The sequence below is a fragment of the Puntigrus tetrazona genome, chromosome 14 (assembly GCF_018831695.1).
Source record: "Puntigrus tetrazona isolate hp1 chromosome 14, ASM1883169v1, whole genome shotgun sequence".
Classification (NCBI taxonomy): domain Eukaryota; kingdom Metazoa; phylum Chordata; class Actinopteri; order Cypriniformes; family Cyprinidae; genus Puntigrus; species Puntigrus tetrazona.
Genome location: NC_056712.1, coordinates 12,329,858 through 12,353,239, shown reverse-complemented (window position 1 = coordinate 12,353,239; position 23,382 = coordinate 12,329,858). Strand labels below are relative to the sequence as shown.

At 36.6% G+C, this 23,382-nt stretch overlaps 1 protein-coding gene across 2 annotated transcripts in view; it reads right to left on the bottom strand.

Moving 5' to 3' along the window:
• LOC122357677 (diacylglycerol kinase theta) overlaps window positions 1-20,547 on the bottom strand; it is a 28,931-nt gene extending 8,384 nt beyond the window's left edge. The window contains exons 1-12 of one of the 2 annotated variants that reach the window (XM_043257149.1): window positions 19,790-20,547; window positions 16,309-16,388; window positions 8,636-8,735; window positions 7,233-7,318; window positions 6,070-6,195; window positions 4,226-4,382; window positions 3,159-3,233; window positions 2,727-2,827; window positions 2,379-2,593; window positions 547-631; window positions 283-337; window positions 119-180 (exon numbers count right to left, since the gene is read on the bottom strand). In XM_043257149.1, coding sequence (XP_043113084.1) covers window positions 119-180; window positions 283-337; window positions 547-631; window positions 2,379-2,593; window positions 2,727-2,827; window positions 3,159-3,233; window positions 4,226-4,382; window positions 6,070-6,195; window positions 7,233-7,318; window positions 8,636-8,735; window positions 16,309-16,388; window positions 19,790-19,997 — 1,350 coding nt within the window. In that variant the 5' untranslated portion in view covers window positions 19,998-20,547. Of the gene's footprint in view, window positions 1-118; window positions 181-282; window positions 338-546; window positions 632-2,378; window positions 2,594-2,726; window positions 2,828-3,158; window positions 3,234-4,225; window positions 4,383-6,069; window positions 6,196-7,232; window positions 7,319-8,635; window positions 8,736-16,308; window positions 16,389-18,769; window positions 19,219-19,789 lie in introns of those variants that run through there. The other variant, XM_043257150.1, reaches the window with a different exon arrangement.
• Window positions 20,548-23,382: the final 2,835 nt, after the last annotated feature.

The following is a 23,382-nucleotide window of genomic DNA, read 5'->3' as shown; positions in this document are numbered from 1 at the left end:
AGTTTGAGCTTACCAAGAAGTTCTCAACTATTCCCCAACAAGCTCACACGCTGTCAGGTAAGTGTGCTGCTTATTTTTCCAAATGGTAAACAAAATCTTCACGACCCGCCTAACATACCTTCCGTATCTCCTGCAGTTTGTCCAGTAAAATCTCCTGACCGCTGAGGACCTGCCGTTGAACTAGACGGATAAGAAACGGGAAAATATATTATGAAACGCTTTCACCTTTGGATAACTGATCAACCAGACTCTAAGATTCACAAGCAATGTAAGAGATCTTACCTTGTTTGCTGCTCATGAAAACTTCTACAAGGTTATAGTCGGCAGGGTTTTCATTCTATGGACATTTGCAGAAACCATGTGAATTAACGTACAAATTGTGCAGTAGGTATAATAACCAGATTTGTGTGTTTTCTGGAAAATATATTGTGCCGTTTGCTTGTGCAAATCTCTTCATTAGGGTACAAGAGTGCTATGTGGTAGGCAAAAAATCTTTAGCTGGTTTATGATACAGATTTCCACACTTTACCAATACAATAAAAATACCTGTTTTTCTATTCGTGGCAGCACTTCCTTTAAGATTGAGTCTACTGTGCTGATTTTCCCAGCAGTAACTGAGGTGACTTCAACCCTGAAACACATGTGAAAAAATTTTCCTCATTACACCAACTTTTAAAAACGTTAAGCATTAAAAAACGTTCCATCCCTTGATTCACCAATGGTCTGCCACTGAAACTTCAGACAATGTTTTGATTTACTGTGGTCAAATATTGCATAAGAACATTAGCGTTTGATTGTGACGCTAACTGGCTGCATGTGTTAAGTCTGACTCAATCCCTCCCTGACTCAAAACTGTTCATAAAACACCAAATGCTTCATTAGTTCCAGACCCGCGTTAACAAAACAAAACGCCTGATCTAATGGAAACATCAAGCACATGAGTGGCACTGCTATTCTTTTCATGAACTCTCAAGGTTTCCTGTTGAGTTTCTGTAAGAACACGAGGTTCTATTATCATTTGTGATCCATTTCGTACTGGCATGGCAATAACATCTAAGATAAACCATAGATGCAGTGTCACTTCATCTCCGTGGCAACCAGACACACAACAGCAAGCATGTCATCAGTCAGGCCATGTGCGTTTTGATGGGTTTCATATACACTTGCCCTCGCTGAGTGGTACATGACACGACTATTGTCTATATCCTTGCGATGTCTGGAGTTGATTTATGGTTTGTTTGGAGAAGCAAGAGTTCCATAAAACCGATAAGTAAACTGTAAGCTAGAACTCCCCTATTTACGTAAGAACTGCACATCTTTACGATGTGTTAGCATCGGTTTTGTATGTAAAATACATTTTCCATTGTGTTCTGCCTAGCTATATAAAGTAACCATTAAATAGTGTCGTGCGATATGTATCAACAAATAATAACAAAATTAGAGTGACCCCAGAATTTAAGATATGGGGATCTAAATGCTGTGTTTTTATTCATATAAAATTTTATTCATATCATGTGATATAGTTTGATATAGCATTATCAAACAGGAAACAATTTTCTCCAAATATCAGGACAATAATCAAATACTCTATCAGTGACTCTGTCAATTCATTCTATAAAATGTGGAATCCTCTGCTTTCTTTCTTTGAGACCATACCTGCATTATAGATACAGAATCTTTATTTACCCCCTTTTTTTTTTTTTTTTTTTTTTTTTTTTTTTTAATTTAATTTCCTTTTCTTTATTAGAAATTATCCCCCTTTTCTTTTTTTTTTTTTCTTTCTTTTCTTCTTTTTTTTCCCCTCTATTTTCTGTATAATAAGTTGGGCTGGGAAGAGATTATTTGTATGTGTATTCCTTTTTTTGTGTGTGTGTGTGTGTGTGTGTGTGTGTTGTTGTTGTTGTTGTGGTTGTTCAAAAAAAAAAAAAAACGTGTGTGTATGTATACATATATTACAGTAATAAAAAAAATAAAAAATATCAGGACAATTGCAAATGTAGAATTGATTTCATACAACAGTTCAATAAGCAAGAACTTACGCACTACACGTATTAAGCACTACATATCAGACACAATAATGTCTGTTGTTTGCTTTATTTCTTCAAAGAAAAACATTGCAAATAAAGCAACAACCTTTGCACACCTTTGAGAATCACACAGATCTGTTCCGTTACTGAATGAATCTATTTTTTGAACAAATCGAGTGAGTCAGTGACTCAACGACACATTTAAAGACCCATTTGAACAAATCATTTGAATAAATGACTCAATTCATTTGATCTGAAGTATTATTTATGAATCTATGAATTTAAGACAGCTGGACAACACAACACAAAACAGAACGACGCATATGCAATAAAAGCAGAAGAAGAGCTCACTTGCGAGAACTGGAATAAATCTTCACCACTTCCGTTTCTTTAGGTTTTGATCTGAGCACCCACGAATCAGACAAGGTGTCCTTAAATATGGTCTTGTTGTCCGGCGTCCCGTTACGGTTGATGATGTCATCTGTGAACAGTCCCTGTTGACTGTAACTCTGTAGTTCGTAATCTTGTGGTTCATCTGGGATGTAGAACGCTCTGAGCGATGCTTCCTGTCAGGACAGGAAGTACAGAAATCAGCATAACATTGGCCAAAATGTGGCGTGTTATTTCATGGATTTATAATAACAATTATAAAGTATTCAGGTGAATCCAGATAAAAAAGGTTAAAAAAAAACATCTCACCACTACTTCCTCATTCTTGATTATTCGAGGGATTGAAACCAAACGAAACTGATTCCGCTTAGCTGCATCGTCACCTTCAAAAACTTTCAGTGTCTGTTTACCTGTAGGCAAAGAGGAAGGAGATTAGAGCCTGAGGGTGATGAGCATTATCCATCTCATTTTTGCTCATATTTGTACCCGTGTCAGGTACTTTAAATAGTTATTGTAATTATTATTTATGAATTAATTGATAATTATTTATAAAGTTAGGTTATTTAATCAAAACATAAAATAGTGATGGTGTGAAAGTTTTCTAATATTAAATATTATTTTTAAATGTAATTTATCCTGGCTTCAGTGTCACATGATCCTTCAAAAAATCTGATATGCTGATTTGATGAATACATAGTTCAAAAGAATAACATTTTTTTGGAATAAAAATCTGATTTGCACCTGTGTCCGGGGATCCCGTAGACTGATTTTCCTTCGAAGTTACTGGACTCTGAGTTTCGACATCATCCAGGTTATCTGAAGAAAACACACTTTTCTATGAGCATGTACAGACATGTGATCTTGTTATTTGGAGGTGAATATGACACTCTTTAACAATAAATTAAGGGGCATTAAAGGTGCAATTTACCAACCAACTTATTTTCAAGGCTTACACATTTATTCGCATCAAACAGTAATTAAAGCAGAACAGGATTATTTTGCTCATTGTGCCTGAACAAATGTTCCGGGTTCAATACAAGTTCAATAAATCTGTGACAAGCTGTCGAGTACCACAGAAAACATCTGTACATGTCTCCCAGTTCATAAAAACAAGTAAAAATCAAGTGTTGAGCAATGCACTTATATATATATATATATATATATATATATATTATATATGCACAATATACATTTTTAAAGTGTAACCACAAGACTAAAAACAGCAATTCTGTGAAATATTTGTAATATTAATTATTATTTTAAATGTTATTTAATCCTGCAATGAGAAAGTTGTAATTTCAGCAGTCATTACTCCAGTTTTCAGTGTGTCGTTTGATGAATATAAAGTTCAAAAGAACAGCAGTTATTTGTAATACATTAAATACATTTTACATTAACAAAATAAATTATAAATATCTAGGATAGAACAATACTCTGGGAAGGTAAAAATAAGAAAATCTGGAATCCGAGGATGCAAAAAAAATCTAAATACTGATCATCCAAATAACGTTTTTATATATATACGGTGCAAAATATCTTAATGGAACTTATTTATAAATACCAATGATTTTAGGCGTAAAAGAAAATGGATCATTTGATCAATACAACGTATTACTACCTACGACTGGTTTTGTGGTCCAGGGTCACATTTTAAGTGCATTACTATGACACAATTTGAGTTAAAATGCTTGTCTGTGCCGATCAACAGTGTGCCACACACGCACTACACAGAACTTGTAAACCTGAACACCAAGTTTACCGGTGTTCGTTCAAATTTCAGTGACTATGTGAATGTGTCCGTGCATTACCCATCTCGTTGTTCTGGGAATTTTCAGAGATTCTGTAACAGTGCATCTTGCTGAAATTCCGTGAGCAGATCCGCACGCAGCTGGGGTGAAGAATCATGTTCTGCAACCGTCCCATGCTGCACTCTGGGGCGATGATTATGTAACATGACGCATGTGCCTGCAAACATATAAACACAGATAAGTGGTCGAGCCAAGAGATTACGAGCTGCAGTACAGCTTTAAGAAAACTGCAGTTTTCTAATAACATCAACAGATTCTACATTAATTCGTCCGAAGCAAGTGCACCTTATTAACCAGAGTTTAGGTGGTTTACTAAAGAGCACAATGGACTGACCTTTGCAGGGTTACAACCAACAAGCTTTTGGTTACCAGGTCTGATGTTCAACACATCAACTCGACCCAAATAAAAGTACAGCTACATTGAGTGAGTGTGTGTTTAAGTCCTTATGTCTTTGTTCTTAAATCCCTCTAAATCCTAGAGGTTTGTGCATTCAAAGTATTTGTGTTGCAAAGAGCCCTTTCAAATATGCACCCTGCAGTCTCCGTCCTCAAAATACCTTTTGCTCAGGCACTAGTGCTTACATCATCTACTAACCTACATGCTGAAAAACCAGTGCTGAGGAGAGGATAAAATGCACGCTAGTGTTCGGAGGGACAAGGTCTGATAGCAGGAGTGCAGCAGAGTGGACCTTTTTTTTTTTTTTTCACTCGGAGCTAAATAAAACAACGCAGGAGAGTGGAGAGTGAGTCAGTGCAATGCCATGCTGTTATACTAATGGCTCCCAAACCTGCCTCACTGCCTACACAGGCAGGTGACTTCTAAGTAAAATAAGTGAAATGGAAACTCGTGCAACACAGTCATAACACTGATAATACCAAAAATGCAAAATGAAAGTCTTGATAACTCATTTAGAAACAGGCATCATGAGGAAAAATACAATACTAATATTGAAATTGTGAGGTCAGTTATGTTATTATTATTTTAAAGAAATTAAAACCTTATTCAGCAAGTATGCAATAAATTGATCTAAAGTTACCATAAATGACAACTACAATTTTACAAAAGATTGTCATTTCAAATAAGTGCTGTTATTTGTAGTAACGTTCATTTAAAAACATCCAGAAAATCTGACACTGATAATAATAGTCATTTTTTCTTAAGCAACAAACTGAAATATTAAAATGATTTCTGAAAGATCATGTGCCACTACTCATAATTCAGCTTTCCATAGCAGGATTAAATTACATTAAAAACATATTAAAATAAAAACAGCTAATGTAAATTGTAATAATATTACCAAAATATTACAGTTTTTACTGTATTTTTGCTAAAACAAAATCGCTGCATTAAGGGACCTCTTCAACTCCAAATGTTCAACATCTTGAAATTATTTTTCCATTTTAGCCCATAGTAATGATTTAGAAAGTTGATATAATTCTTGTACAGTGCAGTACATTGAAACAAAGAAACCAGGTCAGGCAATAGAAAAAAATATCAACCGCTAAGGTGGCGAAGAAATAAAAACCCAGCGAACTGTGTCTGTAATTCAACTTCAACTGAGTACAATTGTCTGAGTGCTGACAGGAGCTGCATCCTACATTGCACCTGTTAAATTATAAATTGATCCATTGTGAGACACAACAGCCTGAGAGCCCACTCACCTTCATTCTTATAACTAAATAATGAAGCCGTTTGTGTGATGAATCCAACTGACAACAGGCAAACTGAAAGCGTTGAATGATAAGACGAGTACGGCTTGGGTGCCCATTAAAAAAAAAAAAAAAAAAAAATGAAAGAAAAAAAAAAATATATATATATATGTATATAAAAATCACACAATTACCGTAATGCCACACCATTCGCATCTCATGCCAGCCAGGACATCTGAAGAACTGCAGGTGCGACGACAGACCTCACAGCGGGCACCTGAGGACATGTTCCCCTCCCGCCAGTGGTGCTGGTATGTATCCTATCGAAGCAGAAGGGGATGATGGGTTAGCAGAAACCATGTGACCATTAACACAATCTACAGCAATAATAAAGCTAGGGAATGTGATTTACTCAGGACTGGCTCCTGGATCAACATCCGCGTTGTGCTTTATGTTTGGGCTAAACAACATTCTTATCAGCCCATCATTTCCTGTCAATTTAAGGAGTAGGATAGTTTGATCTATAATTAGAAATTATCCAGTTATATAACTTTATTTGTAATTAAGTAAATCTAATTAAGACAAAATCATGTTCTATTGAGGCAAATCAGTTTGAGCGCTAGGCAACAATATCAGTCTTCAAAATTTTTTCCCCCAGCCAAGGACAGAAATATTTACTTTTAGAAATTAAGGACATTTGGAAATCTAGAAATTCATACTTTTAAACTGTAAACTGTGTAAAAGCATAGTTGCATTATTGTAATTTGTGGACCACAGAAAGTTCATTGTTTATTCTCAATAGTATATCAGTTCATGAAGTCAAGCTTTAAGCCGTTTTCTGTTTGTTCAACACAATGAATTAACATTAGCACATTTATACCACAGCTTGAGATTTTTTCACTTTAATCAGTCACTGTGCTGTGGGCGCTCTGCTTTTATTCTGCTCCTTGCAATGTGTAAATACAAAAGAAAAAGAAAATGTACTGAGAACTTGCAGTCTAACCTCCCACTTCAATAAACAACATCCTACGTATCATTTCACTAGAGTACACTTGGAGTTTCTTGTTTCTCTCTCCAATTCTCGTTATTGTAACAACCCGTTTTCTCAAGTGGAAATAACATTTTATTTCCTTCATTTCTTCAATGCTAATCCGTATTAGCATCCTTTGCCGTGGGAGCGTTTCTAGAAAAATCCAATGCAGATAATTATGCCAGATCATGTACACCAAAGATGGCCCAACTCTATATGTGAGGTTTATTACAAGTGGGGGTCAGCCATGGATTTGTTCTCCGGTCTAGGATTTAAAAGTCAGGTCAATACATCAGTAGATGGTGCAGTCGTGGTTCTCATACTCACAATGTCTTGTCCTCCATCTTGGTGGCAGAAACGACAGTCGCTAATGCTGAACGGGGCACAGTCGCTGTGCACATGCAGCTCGCACACTGAAAAACACATGAGCTGAGGTCACCGTCTTTATGCGATTTATCCACTAGGCAAACATCATCTGAGGAAAAACAGTTTATAAGCTAATTTTTATTTCTATAGGGAAGTGGAATTGTGATGAACAAGCACTGCCTGTGAGGTGATACAGGTCTCAAAAAGCCACTTAATTTATGTTAGTGTAACAACTGCTTGAGTGGGTGTGGGAATTAAACGCAGACTTTTCTTCCGAGCTTCATTTGTGCCTTTTGTAAGCCCAGAGAGAGAGAGGAAGAGAAAATGAAAGAGAGAGTTAGAGTGCAATGTTTTTCTTTTCAGCTCGGTTCTTAGAATTCAGCCCACTGCAAAAGGCCATTCTGCCATTTCCATGGCAACAGCTGCTTTCCAAACAGGGACGACCAGTACAGACAAATGAGCAATAACAGAATATAAAAAAAAAAAAAAAAAAAAAAGACCAAGAAGAGGGTCTGGGTAAGCAGGAAAGACAAAAAAAAAAGGTTTTAGAGGAAGCAATCAGATTGTGAATCTTATTATTAAAATAAGACTGCACAGTAGACAACCACAACTTTGTGAGGGAAAAAACCCTGCTTTAATCTGCCTAGTTTCGTAATCTATAATGCTTGCGAAAGACTGGGTTACTGATCTGGTTGAGCTGGTTAAATTCATCAGCCAGACTGACCAGCGTCAAAACTTTGCAAACACCCTTTGAAACCAGCAAAACAAACCAGACTTAAGAGCAAACAATACTAATGGGTGTCAAGGAAAAGCAGCTGACAGGCTTTCAGTAGGCCACACCTACACCTTTCTATTTTAGTTCATTTCTCAAAAAACTATTTGAGTCGAGACTCATTTATTTATACATTTTCCACACTTCCTCTCACCTTTGTAATTGAACAGACTGCAAACCCTTCAAGATATTTTGAAGAATGATGGTAACAAGAGAGTTTTAGTTTACTTTCATGGTATAGTAAAGAAAAGAAGAGATGGTCATGAAGGTTTGGAACGAGGTGGCGAGTAAATTATGATGGCAACAAGGCAAACTATCACTTTATGACTAAATGTAAATTACTTCTGTTATGATTGACTAAAGTATTTGCATTTGAAATCCATTAATTCTCACAGAAAATTGGTCAGAAATTAGCCCAAATTTGTTTATTTTGATATGCTGTGTAGTATTCTGTTTATGGCAAAGTCAGCTCATGTTATGTGAGCAATGTTCTTAAATTAATTAAATACAGTAATAGAAATCATTACTAGGGTGAAAACCTCCTCATGCCACACACACACACACACACACACACACACACAAAAACACACACCTTCACAGCGCAGAGCCAAACTGCCTTCCAGATGCTTTCGGCAAACACAGCAGAACCTCTTCTTCTGACCGGCAGGACCGAAGCAGTGTGCTACAGGAACCTATACCACAAACAAAGAGAAACGTGATTATTAAAAAATAAAAAAATCTGGGACATGTGCTGCCAGTAAAGCTAGTACTTCCGAGTCAGACGTTCAGATTTAAGTCAGAATAGCATTTTAGCCAGAATATGGAAGTATCTGAAAAACAAAACGCATAATGATACTAATTGCACCTGAATCCAAAAAGAAAAATATACATTTTTATCACTGAAGTAAGTATACCTGTCATCACAGCTGTATGTGAAGCAAACAACTTTGATCGGTCTTTCATGTGCTTGAAACTCATCATTACAATATTTCCAACTCGACTTGAAAGACACATTGTGCTGGTCGAAATTGAAACTAACTCACAGGGTTATATTGTCTGGGAGGTCTAATTCACTTTAAGATTTCATTAGATTTCAAAGAAAGGGTTCAAATGATTCAGTGGTCTGTTTGAGTCATTTCCAGTCCCACGAGAAATCTACATCCTACTCTGTAGATTTGGAAAGTTTATACTTGACAAAGAATGCAGGCCTCTCAGGTTCTTCAGTTTATCACATTTTTACCAAGTTTTGAGATTTCATCTTAAAACCCACACAGAAAATGAATCGGTAGATTTGATCAGTGCCTAGTCATCTACATACCACTTAACTAAAGTTTTCCAAATCAGTCAAAGAACTGGTTATTCTAACTAGTCTCAAATCAGACATGTCTAATGGGCTAGTCGTGTGTCAATATGTACCTCCATGACATCACTTCCTGTCTGAGTAGTGTAAATAGTGGGAAAGCGTGTGGATTCCCCCACTTCCTTCCTGTCTGGGGGAGGGGAGTAGAAACGCAGAATGCATTTAGGATTTAAATAGCTGATACCTTCTTTTTGATCTCATGTATCAGTAGTAAACTGAAAATTTCCCCATAAAAATGCAAACTAGGATCTTATGATGCTGCACACCATAAAGAAGCACCTCAGACGTATTTATAAAAGAGGAACGTTTTGGTGTACAGCAATGCATGTGTAAAATATAGAACGAGAACTGTAGTTTACCACATACACCAAACACGAGCCATTCTTAGATGTCCAGTTTTATATTACAATAAATAACATTTAGATAGAAGTTAATATAATACATCCCTGAAACCTAATCCCTCCTCTGTTAGAGTGCATTTAAGCTTTATATCTAAAAGCATTTACCTTTAAAAAATAAATAAAAATTACGCAATTACACACACTTAAAGAAAGTGGTTTTTCTCTTCCTTCCACACATTTACTTCCTATAGAGGCCCCTTTTACATGTAACAAGCAATTTTGGTTCAGCCTTTTATAATCAGGTATCACTGAACATTAAAAATGCAAACCAAATTTAGGTTATTATTGGGTACAACAAAGAATATTAAATATTAGTAGTTGTCCATTTTGCAGCAATTCATCTTCAAACGATTCTGGGCGCTACATGATTTCAACATTTGATACAATAAAAGAAAGCATGAAAAAATATGTTTCTGCAGCCACGCGTGTATATTGTAAAACAATGCATTTACACTGAAAACAAGAAAAAAAAAAATCTGATGCACTGTGACTGAAAGGACTGAATCAAATTGATTCACAATGGAATTCAGCTAAATAACATCCAGAATACAGCATTGAACTTTTAATGTAAGCATAGCTTGAGCTTTCGAAGACCCAAAGTAAACTGTTCTGATGTGAAGAAAAAGTGAAGAAATGCCCATCTGTGATGATGGATTTCACAGGAACACATTCTGAATCACAGAGCAGATTGTGACGGCACAGAAACAGGGGAGAAGTCAGGCTTTCTGCCCTCTCACTCCCATTTCCTTGCTCTTGATGGGCATCAATGTGACTCCTCTAGAAAAATATCTCCAGGTCTTTCGGGTGCTTGATGTGCAGGTTGGTAAATAATTCTACAAACACTTCAGTTGGTTAGTGATTTATTGGTAAGAGGTGTGTTCTGTTTCCAAACCAATTCAACCAATTAACCTCCCCTTCAGACGTCTTTGCTTGTGAGCATTTGCACTAAGCATTCTTAACAAAGTGTGCCATTTTTTACCTATACCAGTTCCTCCTGCCCAATTTAAACGGATAGTTCACCAAAAATACAAAAATCTGCCATTAACTACATTATATTGTCAAAAGAACCACTCTCTAATGAATAGGTTTGACTAGCACTTTAGTAACTTCCATGAGTACAAATCTGCTCCTATCATGAGTTATGAAAGGTTAATATTTTCGTTGTGGCAGTCCCCAACAACAGGTTGACATTCCATTTTGCAAGGTAAAAAAAAACACTTTTATTGCCTTATAATGCATTAATTTTTTACCTTACTTCCTCAACAACTCCAAACCCCTCCTTTCCGTTTCATCTCACCTGTACTGCCTGATACAGCAGCGTTTGTTAGCGCAGTGTTGCTTTTACACAGCATTACTGGGAAAACTGCATTTTTATTCAGACCGATGCGAAAAGACAACCGAGGTGTAAAATATGCTAATGTTTTATGTTGATGTCAGCATGAAATGGCCTGGGATTCATTTCAAAAATCACTTATTTCAACGACTCAAAGTCAACTCTTTCTTTTGAGAGACAGTAAATTTATGCACGGTGCACTTTTTAAAATGTTTTAAAACTTTCCAGGATGTTTCCTTTCACTTAGAGCTGTGTTACACACTGCATGAAATATAATTTCTAATTTAATGTTTAAGCATATAACAACATTCAAGGAAATTGTGTGCTTCTAATTTTATAGCAACAGTTTAAACAGAACCCTTTTCTATTCTTATACTCTTATTCTTATATACTAAATTCTAATGCCAGCTGATCTTTAAATGCAGACATCAATGATTTGTATATACAGTTAGGTCCATATATGAACATAGGCACAATATATATATATATATATATATTTTTTTTTTTTTTTTTTTTATTTTTTTTTTTTTTTTTTTTTTGCTAACCAAAACATATTTAAGTTGAAGTTCTATAAAGCTACAGTTATATTAATAAGGGGTTCAAGAGCACAGTCAGAACATTAATTTGATTCTATTCTCATTCAAATTGGAGGAAAGGTTAAGGAATTACAGATCTTTAATATGTTTATCAAAGGACCATATTGTACAATTGAATCAAAGGTTTTTGGTAATATAGTGTACTCACCCTCGTGACTGTCCAAACCCATACGACCTTTATTCATCTTTGGAACACAAATTAAGATATGTTTAATGAAAATATTCCCAAACCCAGAAACACGGTCAAGACATTGATAAAACAATACATGTGACATCAGTAGTTCAACTGTAATTTTATGAAGCTAAACAAATACTTTTTGTGTGCAAAGAAAACAGAAATATCACATGTATTCAACAATTTCTCGTCTTTCCCGTCAGTCTGAGAATCTCAGAATTCATCAAAAAATATGTTCCGAAGATGAATGAAGATTTTACGGGTTTGGAATGATACGAAGGTTTCATTTTTGTGTCATCTATAGGCGAAAAGATACTACTATTTAATACACCAAAGGTTTTGCTGATTTTCTATGAACATGCCAGTACTGCAGTAAGGCAGAGGACATCATCTCAGTTTCTGTGCTGCTAGGCAGACCTGTCAAACAAAGTGACATTTATGGGCAGACATTCTCACGACAGCACACAGCACAGTGTGGATAGATCAGGTGCCTTACTCAATATTTGGATATATGGCTTGGGAACACAAAGAAAAATAGCTTGACATTTGCTCAAGCAAATCAGGCTATTTAGACGCTTGTGAGGGAGCCAGAAATCGAACACGCTGATGTCTGTGAGCTCACAGACACGGAGCAGCTGTTCAGAAGCCTGGACTGCCTACATTTTCATAATGCTGAGAAATGTCATAAGCCAAAATACAGGCGTTGCAAAGAAAACACCTAAACTCCAGGGACCGAAATAGAATTCCATCTAATACGGAGGAAAATATGGTGAGGTTTTGTGTTTAAGGATGCAGAGGTACACAAATCTTTGATGATGAGGCCCTAAACACACACATATACACACACATATACACACACATACACAACACACACACACTCTACAGCATGTGTCCTTGAGCTGCGGTCCACCTCTCCCTCTTGCAGTGGACACATCCTCACTGGCTCTTGTCCTCTCAGGGGAGTCACTACAGTGGACTGCAGAGCATCCTACCGGACGTGACCTCGCTTCCTGTCATTAGCTACTATCTCTCTGATCCTAAAGGTGATGGGCTCCTGTAAATGTCTACTGCTGAGGTGCTCTACTAAAACTGAATTTATTTACTAAAACCCTAGAACTAATATACATGTCACTAATATACAGGTCTGTTAATGTGAAGATTTAATCAGTGCAAGTTATTCTAAAGAAAATTGTTAATTCACAACTTCATTACATTTTATCTTGCCAAATTGTTTTTTTTCATATGGAAACCTGTTATATTTGGTTTCAGTGCAATGTGTTGGGTCGAGTGCACATGATTTCTTGATTTAAAGTCACCCCTTTATTTGTAAAATTACGTTTTTAGTCTTACGGTTATCTATATGGCAGTGAGCTCCAAAACAGGAACAAAATTTTCATTTAGAAGATATTAGATAAGAGTTCCGTCACTTCCCGCCAAAACGGATCAAAGACTTTTTTGATGTCATCAAATCTTCTGACCAATGCTCTCTAGAATCTGAAGGGACCGCAGCCTACACTATAAATAAATGCTAAAGCTGAGATCGGTCACTTATGCACAGTATTGGTTTGTACAGTGAATGGCACGTGGTGCACAATGTAGGCGATAGGGACTGATTTAGACAGTGAAAATCTGCTTTCGATTGGGGCTAATGAGGTCTGGTTTTGTCACTCAAACCACAGCAGTGCTCACAATCTGACCGGACTCTGTCTCCGGTCCACAGACTCAATTGCATAATGCAAATCATACGGCTTAAACACTTTTAATTACGTTCACCATTTTGTTTTAGTAAGAGTTTCGTATTAAATCTAAGGGGGAAGCCTATTAGATGTGGCGGTCAAATGCAGCTCAATGGCTTTGGCCAGAGAAGATGTAAACAAAACGCTATTGGCTATTTTAAAAAGGGAGTGGGGCTGCTCGATAAGTCCCGCCCTATCTTCCTGTTTCTTTTGAAATTATGTCACCACATAAAATAGCCCTGCATGTTTCAAGGCACTTTGTTTTCTAATTTCTACTTTTTTTTACTGAATTTGATACATGACTGTTATGAAGTTTTTCATATTGTTGATTTTCAGTAATAACAGTGTCGAATGTCTGCGAATGTTGTCTTCTGTATTTCCTCATGCGGTTCAGAGAGGTTGTTGAGTAAAGGTTAATGGAGCAGTTGGCTCGGAGACTGATTCACTCCTACACCACCCACTCACCCACACAAACACACACACACACACACACACACACACACACACACACACACACACACACACAGAGAGAGAGAGCTGAGAAAAGTCTTCAACCAGTACAAAATAAAAAGTCACATCCATTTCCTTTTCAAACCGAACACATCGTTCTTATAGCCAAAAGAAACTAGAAAAAGAGAATTAAAACACTGCATGCATGCACTTTCTTGTTGTCTCTACATGCATTATGTATGAAGGCAAACTTCCAGAAGAGTCTCTGAGGGCCAGTCTTTCATTCAGACCAGTGGTTTCTGTTCCACCTCGTTATCTTTCTGTCTAAATTAAGTTTTGCTGCGGCATGGTGCTTGACTCTGCCTTCTGTCATGCCCTGCGGCTGCTCTGAAGCGATTGGCCGGTCCGTGTCACCTCTGTAGGGTTTTCTCGCTGTGAACGCAGCCCTAATGCAGTGGCACATGTGGCATCAGCACTTTGAGAAAAATGCAGTTTCCAAGCAGCAAGCATCTCATGCGGTTACTTTATCACACGCTGTTAACCAGCAAGAACTGTTCATTTTTTATGGTAAGTGTACATCCTGTTTTACATATATAGCAGTTTTTCCAAATAACTGTTCCAAATAACTGTTCAAAGCCTTTTTGTACAACCAACTGATACAATCAATATGTAATGGATGGTTTATAGTTATTATGGGAAAACAAAACTGATAAAGTGCACTATATTCCAAACCTAATGAATTATTTAAGACAAATAAATAAATAAATAAATATGTGGATAATTCTTGATTTTTATGTAATTATTTAATTTGTAATGCTCTAATTATCTATGTCAAGACCTGGCCTTGCAACTAACCAACTATATATATATTTAAATATTATTATTACATAAACAAGATTAATTATTTTACAGTATTAATACAAGTACAGGCTATTAAAAATTAAAAAGTAAAATAATATCATAGTATACAAATAATACTAAAATAATACTTAAAGAATGCAACGGTATTACAATAAAAAAAAATTATATTAGTTGTTTTTTTCTATTATTTTTTTCTTATGGACTAAGACATTTACCCACAACGTGACACATCAAGACCATGGGCTTATATTAAATACACCGAAGCAGGACCACCAAGTTAAAATGGTGAAATGAAAAGTTTAGCAGCCATTATAAAGATATTAAATGTGACAGAATCAAAAATGCTAAAGTGAAATATTACCAACCAGATCAGCATACCAACACAATATGTTCATATCACCAAGGCCCTTCTTCCAGGAAGAATTGTGGCCCAGCATTATATCAGTATAATGAGGTTATCAGCTATAGATTGGGTTTATAATCAGTAGTGAGCAAGCGGAGAGGAAAAACTTCCGGGCAAGGCTATTATAATAAAGCTCCTGATTGCTAGATGAGCTGCTATCAAAGCCACAAAGGCTGGCTGACACCTGGCCTTCACGAAAGACCACAACACAGCAGGAAGTCATCAGTAATTCATTATGAAAGCTGGACAAAGGGCTACACTGACTGCTGTGTCACTCAGCAAAACAGCCCCAGTCAGTATGTGAGGACTAAATTATTCAATGTAGATTCAGGGCGTAATGAACTTCCTGTTTGTCATGCAAAGCCACGGATAAGACAGGTAAAGAATCAGCTGCTAATTATGATCGTCCTTGCACGATCATACCCTGCAATACAGTTTGATCGTTATTCATTAACAACATAATTGATCAAGACTTTGTGTCCTCTATCATCAGAGCATCCATCTAGTGTTGCGATGCCTCAATAATGCTGTGTTAGTGGAATCAATCCCACCTTGCCTTATTGGTTTCATTTCCAAGCTACATTAAAAAAAAATAAAAAAAACATTTTTGTACAAAGACAATGAAACTAATTTTTATAAAACCATTAACAGAACAAAACCATGTTTTTATTATTATTATTTTAAGAATAATTCTTAAGAATTATTTAAAAAATATATTACAAATATTTTAATTATTTAAAAATTCTCATTATATTCTTGTGATTTATATTTGAGTGTTTTTAATTTTTAAAAAAATCCAATATATTTTTGCAGTGCAGGAATGAGGATTTTTTTTTTTGCTATAAAACATGACCAGATTTTGTGTGTGTTTGTGTGTGTGTTTACAGGTTTCATTAGATTTACCTATAAAATGTTTGTCTGCCCTGTCATATGTGGCACGTTTCACTCACCCGAACTTGTGTGGGAGTCATACAGGAACACACGGTCCTGACGTGCTTCAAACACTTCTCATGTGACATGAAGTTACACACTGCAAGGGGAAACAAAAAAAAAACAGAGAGAGAGAGATTTAGCGAAGGCCACAAAATTATGGTGCATTATATTGCCAAGATATGTGGGTATAGCAGCTTTAGCAAAAAGAAAACTTGCCATTCTTTCTCAGCAGAGAATATAAAGCCCAGTGCACCATGTTACGATTCTCACAATTTAGATCTCACTTACATCATGCTTTTATAGCACCAAAAGGAATAGCAGGCAACCTGACTGGGCAGTATTTCACAAACAAGAGAACAACCTGAACCAAAGACCAGAACACCGATCAGTTGTCTGCTGGATTGCTGTGTGCCCTGTTTACGCTCCTGCCAGAGCCCACTTTGGCCCTCAGTACAGACTGAACCTCGTTGATGCATTAGTTGGTTTTCATGCTAGCCAGAGACAGGAAGTGATCTCGCTGGTCAGGCTGAGCTCCTCTCACTATCAAAACCACAAGAGCAAGGAAAACATTTCAAAGTGCACCGTACCGAAGACGTGTTTTCACGCACACTGTAAAAGCCACCGCTCTTGTGAAATCAGAAACGGTTCGAAGTTGCACGCACACACTGCTAAGGAAATCACAAAGGGTTTTGTTTACACATTCATTATCAACAAAAGCCTTTGGCATATGAACCGTTTAGCAACATTTTTAAGAGTAACGTTGCAACACACTAGTGACAGAAAACCAGATTAGCCACTTAAATAGCCAGAATAAAGTTTCTCGTGTTAATTCTAAAATGTACAGAAATCAGTGGACACTTTTTAATTTTAATTGTGACCAAAATTTCAAATGCCAACTGTATTCTATAACATAAAGAGTACTTTCTACTGATTTGATGCATATAAATTTGTTTGTATAATGTTAATTAATGTATTTAAGTTATTGGTAATTCCCATGAAATTATTATGCTGTTATTAATAATTAATTTGCACAGTAATACAAATGCTTATGCTCGCACGATGGAAATACTTACTAAAAATACATAAATATAAAACATACATTTTCCATGACAGACCTATTTTATATAAGCTAATGAATAATTGCCTCATGCATTATATCTAAAAATCATGCTAAAATTCATTTTGATATGATGATATCTTGATATTTGGGGATTGATTAATGTAACATTGGATTTAAAAAAAACTTATATGCAAAACGTAAAAAAGAAACAAAAATACAAAATACCTCTACAGTTGTGAATTCTTTATTAAAAAAATTGTTAGACCACACCATTTAAAATAAGTGTGAATACTTCAATTATTATTTTTACATTATACAATGACCAATTATTCCCAATTTCCTAATGTAATGCTAGCACTTTTCGATTTCAAACAAGAATTTCCACTTTTGTGCATCAATATACAATAACGCACATATTTTGCTTTCAAGTATTTATGTCAATTTATCTTATTAAACTAATATTTCATAATATTTATCTTAATAATAAATTAATCTTAATTTAAGTACATCCAGTGTATTTCTATGAATATTTATATCAGTTGAACGTAACAAAGAGCTATAGTCATGTCTTGCATTAAAAAGCAACAGTAATAAATGAACAGATGCATAAATTCGTTAGTCTGAGCTTGACATAGTACCTACAAACACACAATGCTAATGACACCATAGAGCATGCATGTGTGTGTTTATGTTCTACTCTCTCGGTCTGTCTGGCTACAGCATCCAGCCTACCGCCTTGCTCCATTGGACTACGGGTTGCCATGCCAACCTGGAAGAGTCAATCACGACTTCACTGCAGCACATTACGTAACAGAAACATCTCATTTCTGCCTAACTCTGCCTGGTAACATCCACATTGTCAATCAACATCTGCTTTCCAGCCCTGCCAATCTCACAGGCACATAAATCCAGCGTACTTGTTTCTAGTAATACCGCTTGCTGCCAGAACCGTTTATATCGGACCGGTAGTGAAACCCTGGGGAATAACATAGCGGATTAAAATCTACCCAAGAAACGGCAACTGGCTTTAAAAGAGCAAGACCAGGCAAGATCTAGTTTACATTCACTCTACGTGCGTAAAGAAAAACATCAGACATCAGATGGAAGCGGATATGGCTCTGTCAGTAATTTTTTGCAGTCATTTGAATCATACAAGTTTCTACAGCTCAGCAGCATTGTGATGAACTCATGAAGAGTCAAATAAAATACATAAAGGCTTCACAAAACAATCAAGAATTCACATAAGCATCATAAAATTGTTCATATGACTCATGTACTACATTCCAAGTATTCTGATGTCATATCCTGTGTCGTAAATTTAGGTTGTTATTCAGTGAAAATGCATTTTGAATTCATGAGGAAAGAAGTGAATGATTCATTCATTAAGTGACCCAAACCAGTTGTCAAGATCAACTCACCGATTCATTGATTTGTTTGCTGATATTTACAGCTCGCTGGAGCGGAAGATTATCAGGATACATGAGATCAAATATCGATGTTTATTACAAAAACATACCGTTTGATTTCTGAAAGCTTGGATTATACTAATATGGACCTTTGGCTCTTTTGCATCTATTTTGTCTTAATTCATTGTAACCACTGGGCATAACTGAAGTTTGTTTAGAATAACTGCTTTGGATTAAAGTCCAATGTAATAAGCTAAAAAACTACTCGCTCGTGTACCACCCAAATGATCAGCTCTATAAAGAAAAAGCCCAGATCTTCCGTCACTGGCCTCCATCAATTACTCCAGGATACGAGCGGCCAATCACGGATTCCTGTCCAACAGAAGGAATGTGTCGGATCGATCTGCATCAATCTGTCTTCTCCAGTTAGTAGACAAGCTATTCGATCATTCTGTCCAGAGGGAGGTGTGAAGGATAGAGAGAGAGAGAGAAGCTGAACATCCTCCATCTTTTTTTAACATTACCTTCTTCATTCCTTGCCTTTACAGCACAGCACGTGCACAGATCGCAATCTGTCCAAACTGAAAAGCAAACTGATTTGGGAAAATTCCATTTGACACTAAATTAGAAACTTTCTCTATAAATGCAATGGTTAAGTGATCCAAAATGCATCAAAAGTGTCAAATTACATATGTTTCTTGGAGAGGGCAATCCTCTTGTGCTACCACAGTATTGTGCTCTAATACAGTCACTTTGCCATAATACTACCGCAGCACTTTTGAGTGAAGGCATCTCTCAAGGCTGCTATCTGCCTGCTCAAAATTAAAAAGTAAATTAAACCTGCTCTGCCTCTGTCCCAGTATCAAAACATACAGTTGTATTCGAATCTCTGCAAAGGCACTTGTCTGTAAAGATACCTAAAGCGCTTCTCTCCTTTGCAGCAATGTTGAATGAGAGAAGGCAAAGACGCTTTGTTGACATCGCTTCGCTGAACGCAACATGCCGACCAAGTGAATTCACAAACAGTCTTACCTTCACAAACAAACCCGACAATGCCCCATATGAAGTCGCTGCAGTGATGACAGAAGGTCGGTTTGGTCAGGGTCACTTTCCGAAAGCAGTGTCCGGGAGCGTTAACCGAGTACCGCGCCTTTGAACCGGGCGACTGCTGCGCCTTTTTCCTCCCGGGTCCGGGGCTCGAGCTCGGGCTGTCGTGCTTCACCCGACCGCCGTCTGCCATCTCTGCCGCTTCCAACGTAAATCCAGCGCAAAACGCCGAGATAAAAGACTCCTCTAGATTAGCTGCTGTGGATGTCACATACGCGCTTCAGCCGTTATGTTAAACCCAATCGAGTCATTGCTGAAGAAAAAAAAGAAAAGTGATCGCTTCTATTCTCCCGCTACAGGGTATCGACAAGAGTCGGAAGCGCGCCGCCTGGCCACAACGTATCAATGTCACAGAACGCCTGGACGTTCCAATCAAAGCGCGCGCGTTGGTTACTGTGAGAGCTTCGCTATCTGACCATCTAAACAGACATCAAACTCAATAAACGTGCCGGTCCGCCTTTCCCGACGAAGACCAGCAGTCCGCCAATGCAGGAAGAGGAAAATAAAGCGACCGCGTCCACATGTATGATGCGCTGATGTTAAAATCGTCACGGACGCCTGCTGTTTATCATTTACGCTTTTTCACTTTCTCACCGCAGGAGATTTTCACCAACACAAGCGCCTCTAACTTCCGCCTGTAGTAGAGCTCCGGCCAGAGAGAGAGAGAGAGAGAGAGAGAGAGAAAACACATACACACGAGCTTCACAGCAGGAGCGTCAAGTATGGCAAGCCGTTTTAATGTGCATTTCAACGGAATAACGTTATCTGTTACCAGCGCTTGCTTTTCAAGTTAGCCTACTCTTCAAAAAATCCTGTAACGACTAATTTTAAATGTCACTTTATTCACTAGATGCTAATATTTACTACAGTAATTACTATGCAGATATATGTTACAAATTTTCCTTTACATCAGAGTATGTTTGTGGTCAGTAGTCCCCAGCCTACTCTGATGGAAATTTACAACCATTTTACATGTTGATGAATTGTTCGCTAATACATTGATCTTAGATAGAAAATCTTTCCATAGAATCTTTCCTCTTTCCGTAGAAAATCCCCTAGTGTATAATGGCCACAGACTCTTTAGCTTCATACCCTAAATGCACCTAATTGGAGTATACCAAACATGTTATTTTTAGAGCATGATATTTTAGGACACATGTGTGATCCTGGACCACAAAACCAGTCTTAAGTCGATGGGGTACATGTGTAGCAATTGCCAAAAAAGCACTGTATGGGTCAAAATTATAATATTTTTTAAATATCCTACCAAAAATATTGCTAGCGTTGCTAAGCAATATTTTTTTCTTAGTATATATATATATATAATATAATATAATATATATATATATATATATATATATATATATATATATATATATATATATATATATATATATATATATATATGCAGCTTTAAATTCTCAGTTTCTCAATTTTCAATAGTTGTATCTTGGACAAATATTGTCATAAATTTGACACTTATGACTGGTTTTGTGGTTGAAGCTCACATTGTTTTCAATTTGTCAAGTCTTGTAGTGTATGGCAGCTGGTTTTTCTTTGTCATTTTTTTAAAAGTCAGTAAGTGCATGATGCCTTGTGTTTTAAAAGTCAGATTTTTAAATATGTGTCGTACATTCCAGTCTTTATGCATTAAATTCTATCAGATATCTGTTGTGTATTCTAGTTGTAGCAATACATGATTTATATGTCAGAAGGCAATATCCATCTGATATCTACACAACACAAAAAATCTATAATAAACTATTGCAATTTGTTAACAGTCAAAAAAAAACCGTTAACTCCATTTTTATTAATTTGTGTTTTCAGAGATTTCACGTTTTTTAATATGCATTCCAAGGAATATCAATCTAACTGCATTTGGGTTGTTTTGATTAAGTAATAATAACTATAACAAATACAAATTCACAAAATTAAAGTTCGTTGAAAGTGTATTTGCTGTTGCATATTAAATGTTTGTTTTTATAGCAAAAGCAGGTAACTCCACATTTCATGTTTTACAGTAAAAAAAATTCTTTATATATCTTTATATATTTAATTTTTAATACGCTAGTATCTACAAAAGTAATAAAATATTATTATTATTATTATTATTATTATTATTATTAAAGGGTATGTGAAATCACGATTTCAAGTGTTTCTTTCTCTTTGGAAAATATGCACAAGCTATTTGTGCATAGATAAGATCCCTAAACTTGAAAAGACTAAAGTCTCAAACCCAAAAAGATATTTGTTTAAACTCCGCTTTCCTGACTTGCATAACACAACCCAAATGTTTAAGCTAAAAAAGAAGGCAGGATAATTTTTCTTGCTGTAGTGTCAGCAAGTGTTGCTGCCACCATGTCGTGTAGACGCTGTGTTTCATTGTGAAAATGAAACTACTTTGTTGGGGCTTCAAAAGAGGACACAACTAGAAACCAGTAATTCGTTTGTATTTACAACACCGTTACAGAACAATTCAACCCAAATATTCAGATGTGTTTAGCGCAATTTAAGAAGAGCCTGATAAAGTAGCCAATGCTGACTGTGCCCAGAAACTATAAAGTGGGACAAATCCAACTTTGCAAGGACAGCCTGGCGCTTCTGACTCACAGCATGCAAGTTTTACTATTTAATGAATCTGCTACTTACTATTTAAACGCAAGTTTTAAGCAGTGTAATGTAGCGCTGTTTGTCTGTTTTTCTCCAATCACAAATGCAGACATGGTGTTATGTGTATAATGACTTAGCACTGTCTTTTCCCAAGTCATTATAATCAGTGACTATCTCCATACTGGATGCAACAAATATCTAATTTCTGTCGTTTTTGTTTTGTCATCACGCAATAAGGCACGTAATAAGGGGCGTAACATTTCCGTCACATTCTTGAGGTATTCTGGCAATCACAACCCACCGGATAGCTGGCCAATCAGCGTACACCTCGCTTTTCAGAACTGTGAGCTTTGCACAAATCGACGCGTTTCAGAAAGGCTGGCCACAGAAGAGCAACAGCAATGTATTTTTTGAACTTTACCAAATACACAAAATAATGTTCTTTGTAGCAACCCTAATCCTAACGAATCCTAATCTATTTAACATTTAAACAGCTTGCCACACACACACACACACACAAGCGCTCCAAGCAGGATCCACAGGCTGTTTTTAGAATGCGGAATTCCGTTGTGACGTCGACAATCGCAGGACATTATGATGTTCTTCAGGGGCGAGAGTTCCACGCCCTCCTGGCTGCTCGCTTACAGCCAAAAGAGCAGAATGAAAAGTGGGTGAATCATTACTTTGCCTGTGAGGACATCCCAAACTTTTTTGTCAGAAATAGTCCACTTCTGGAGGCAATTTTGTCCCCAAAGTGTAGCTAAAGCGGTATCAGATTAAGTGAAAGGTATGCGAAATAATAATCTTGTATGTCACCAAGATAGATAAATACACTGATGACACTTTGAACCTACCCGGAAGAACAATGCTGTATAGGCCCAAGGATGTTGCTTAAAGGAATGAATGGT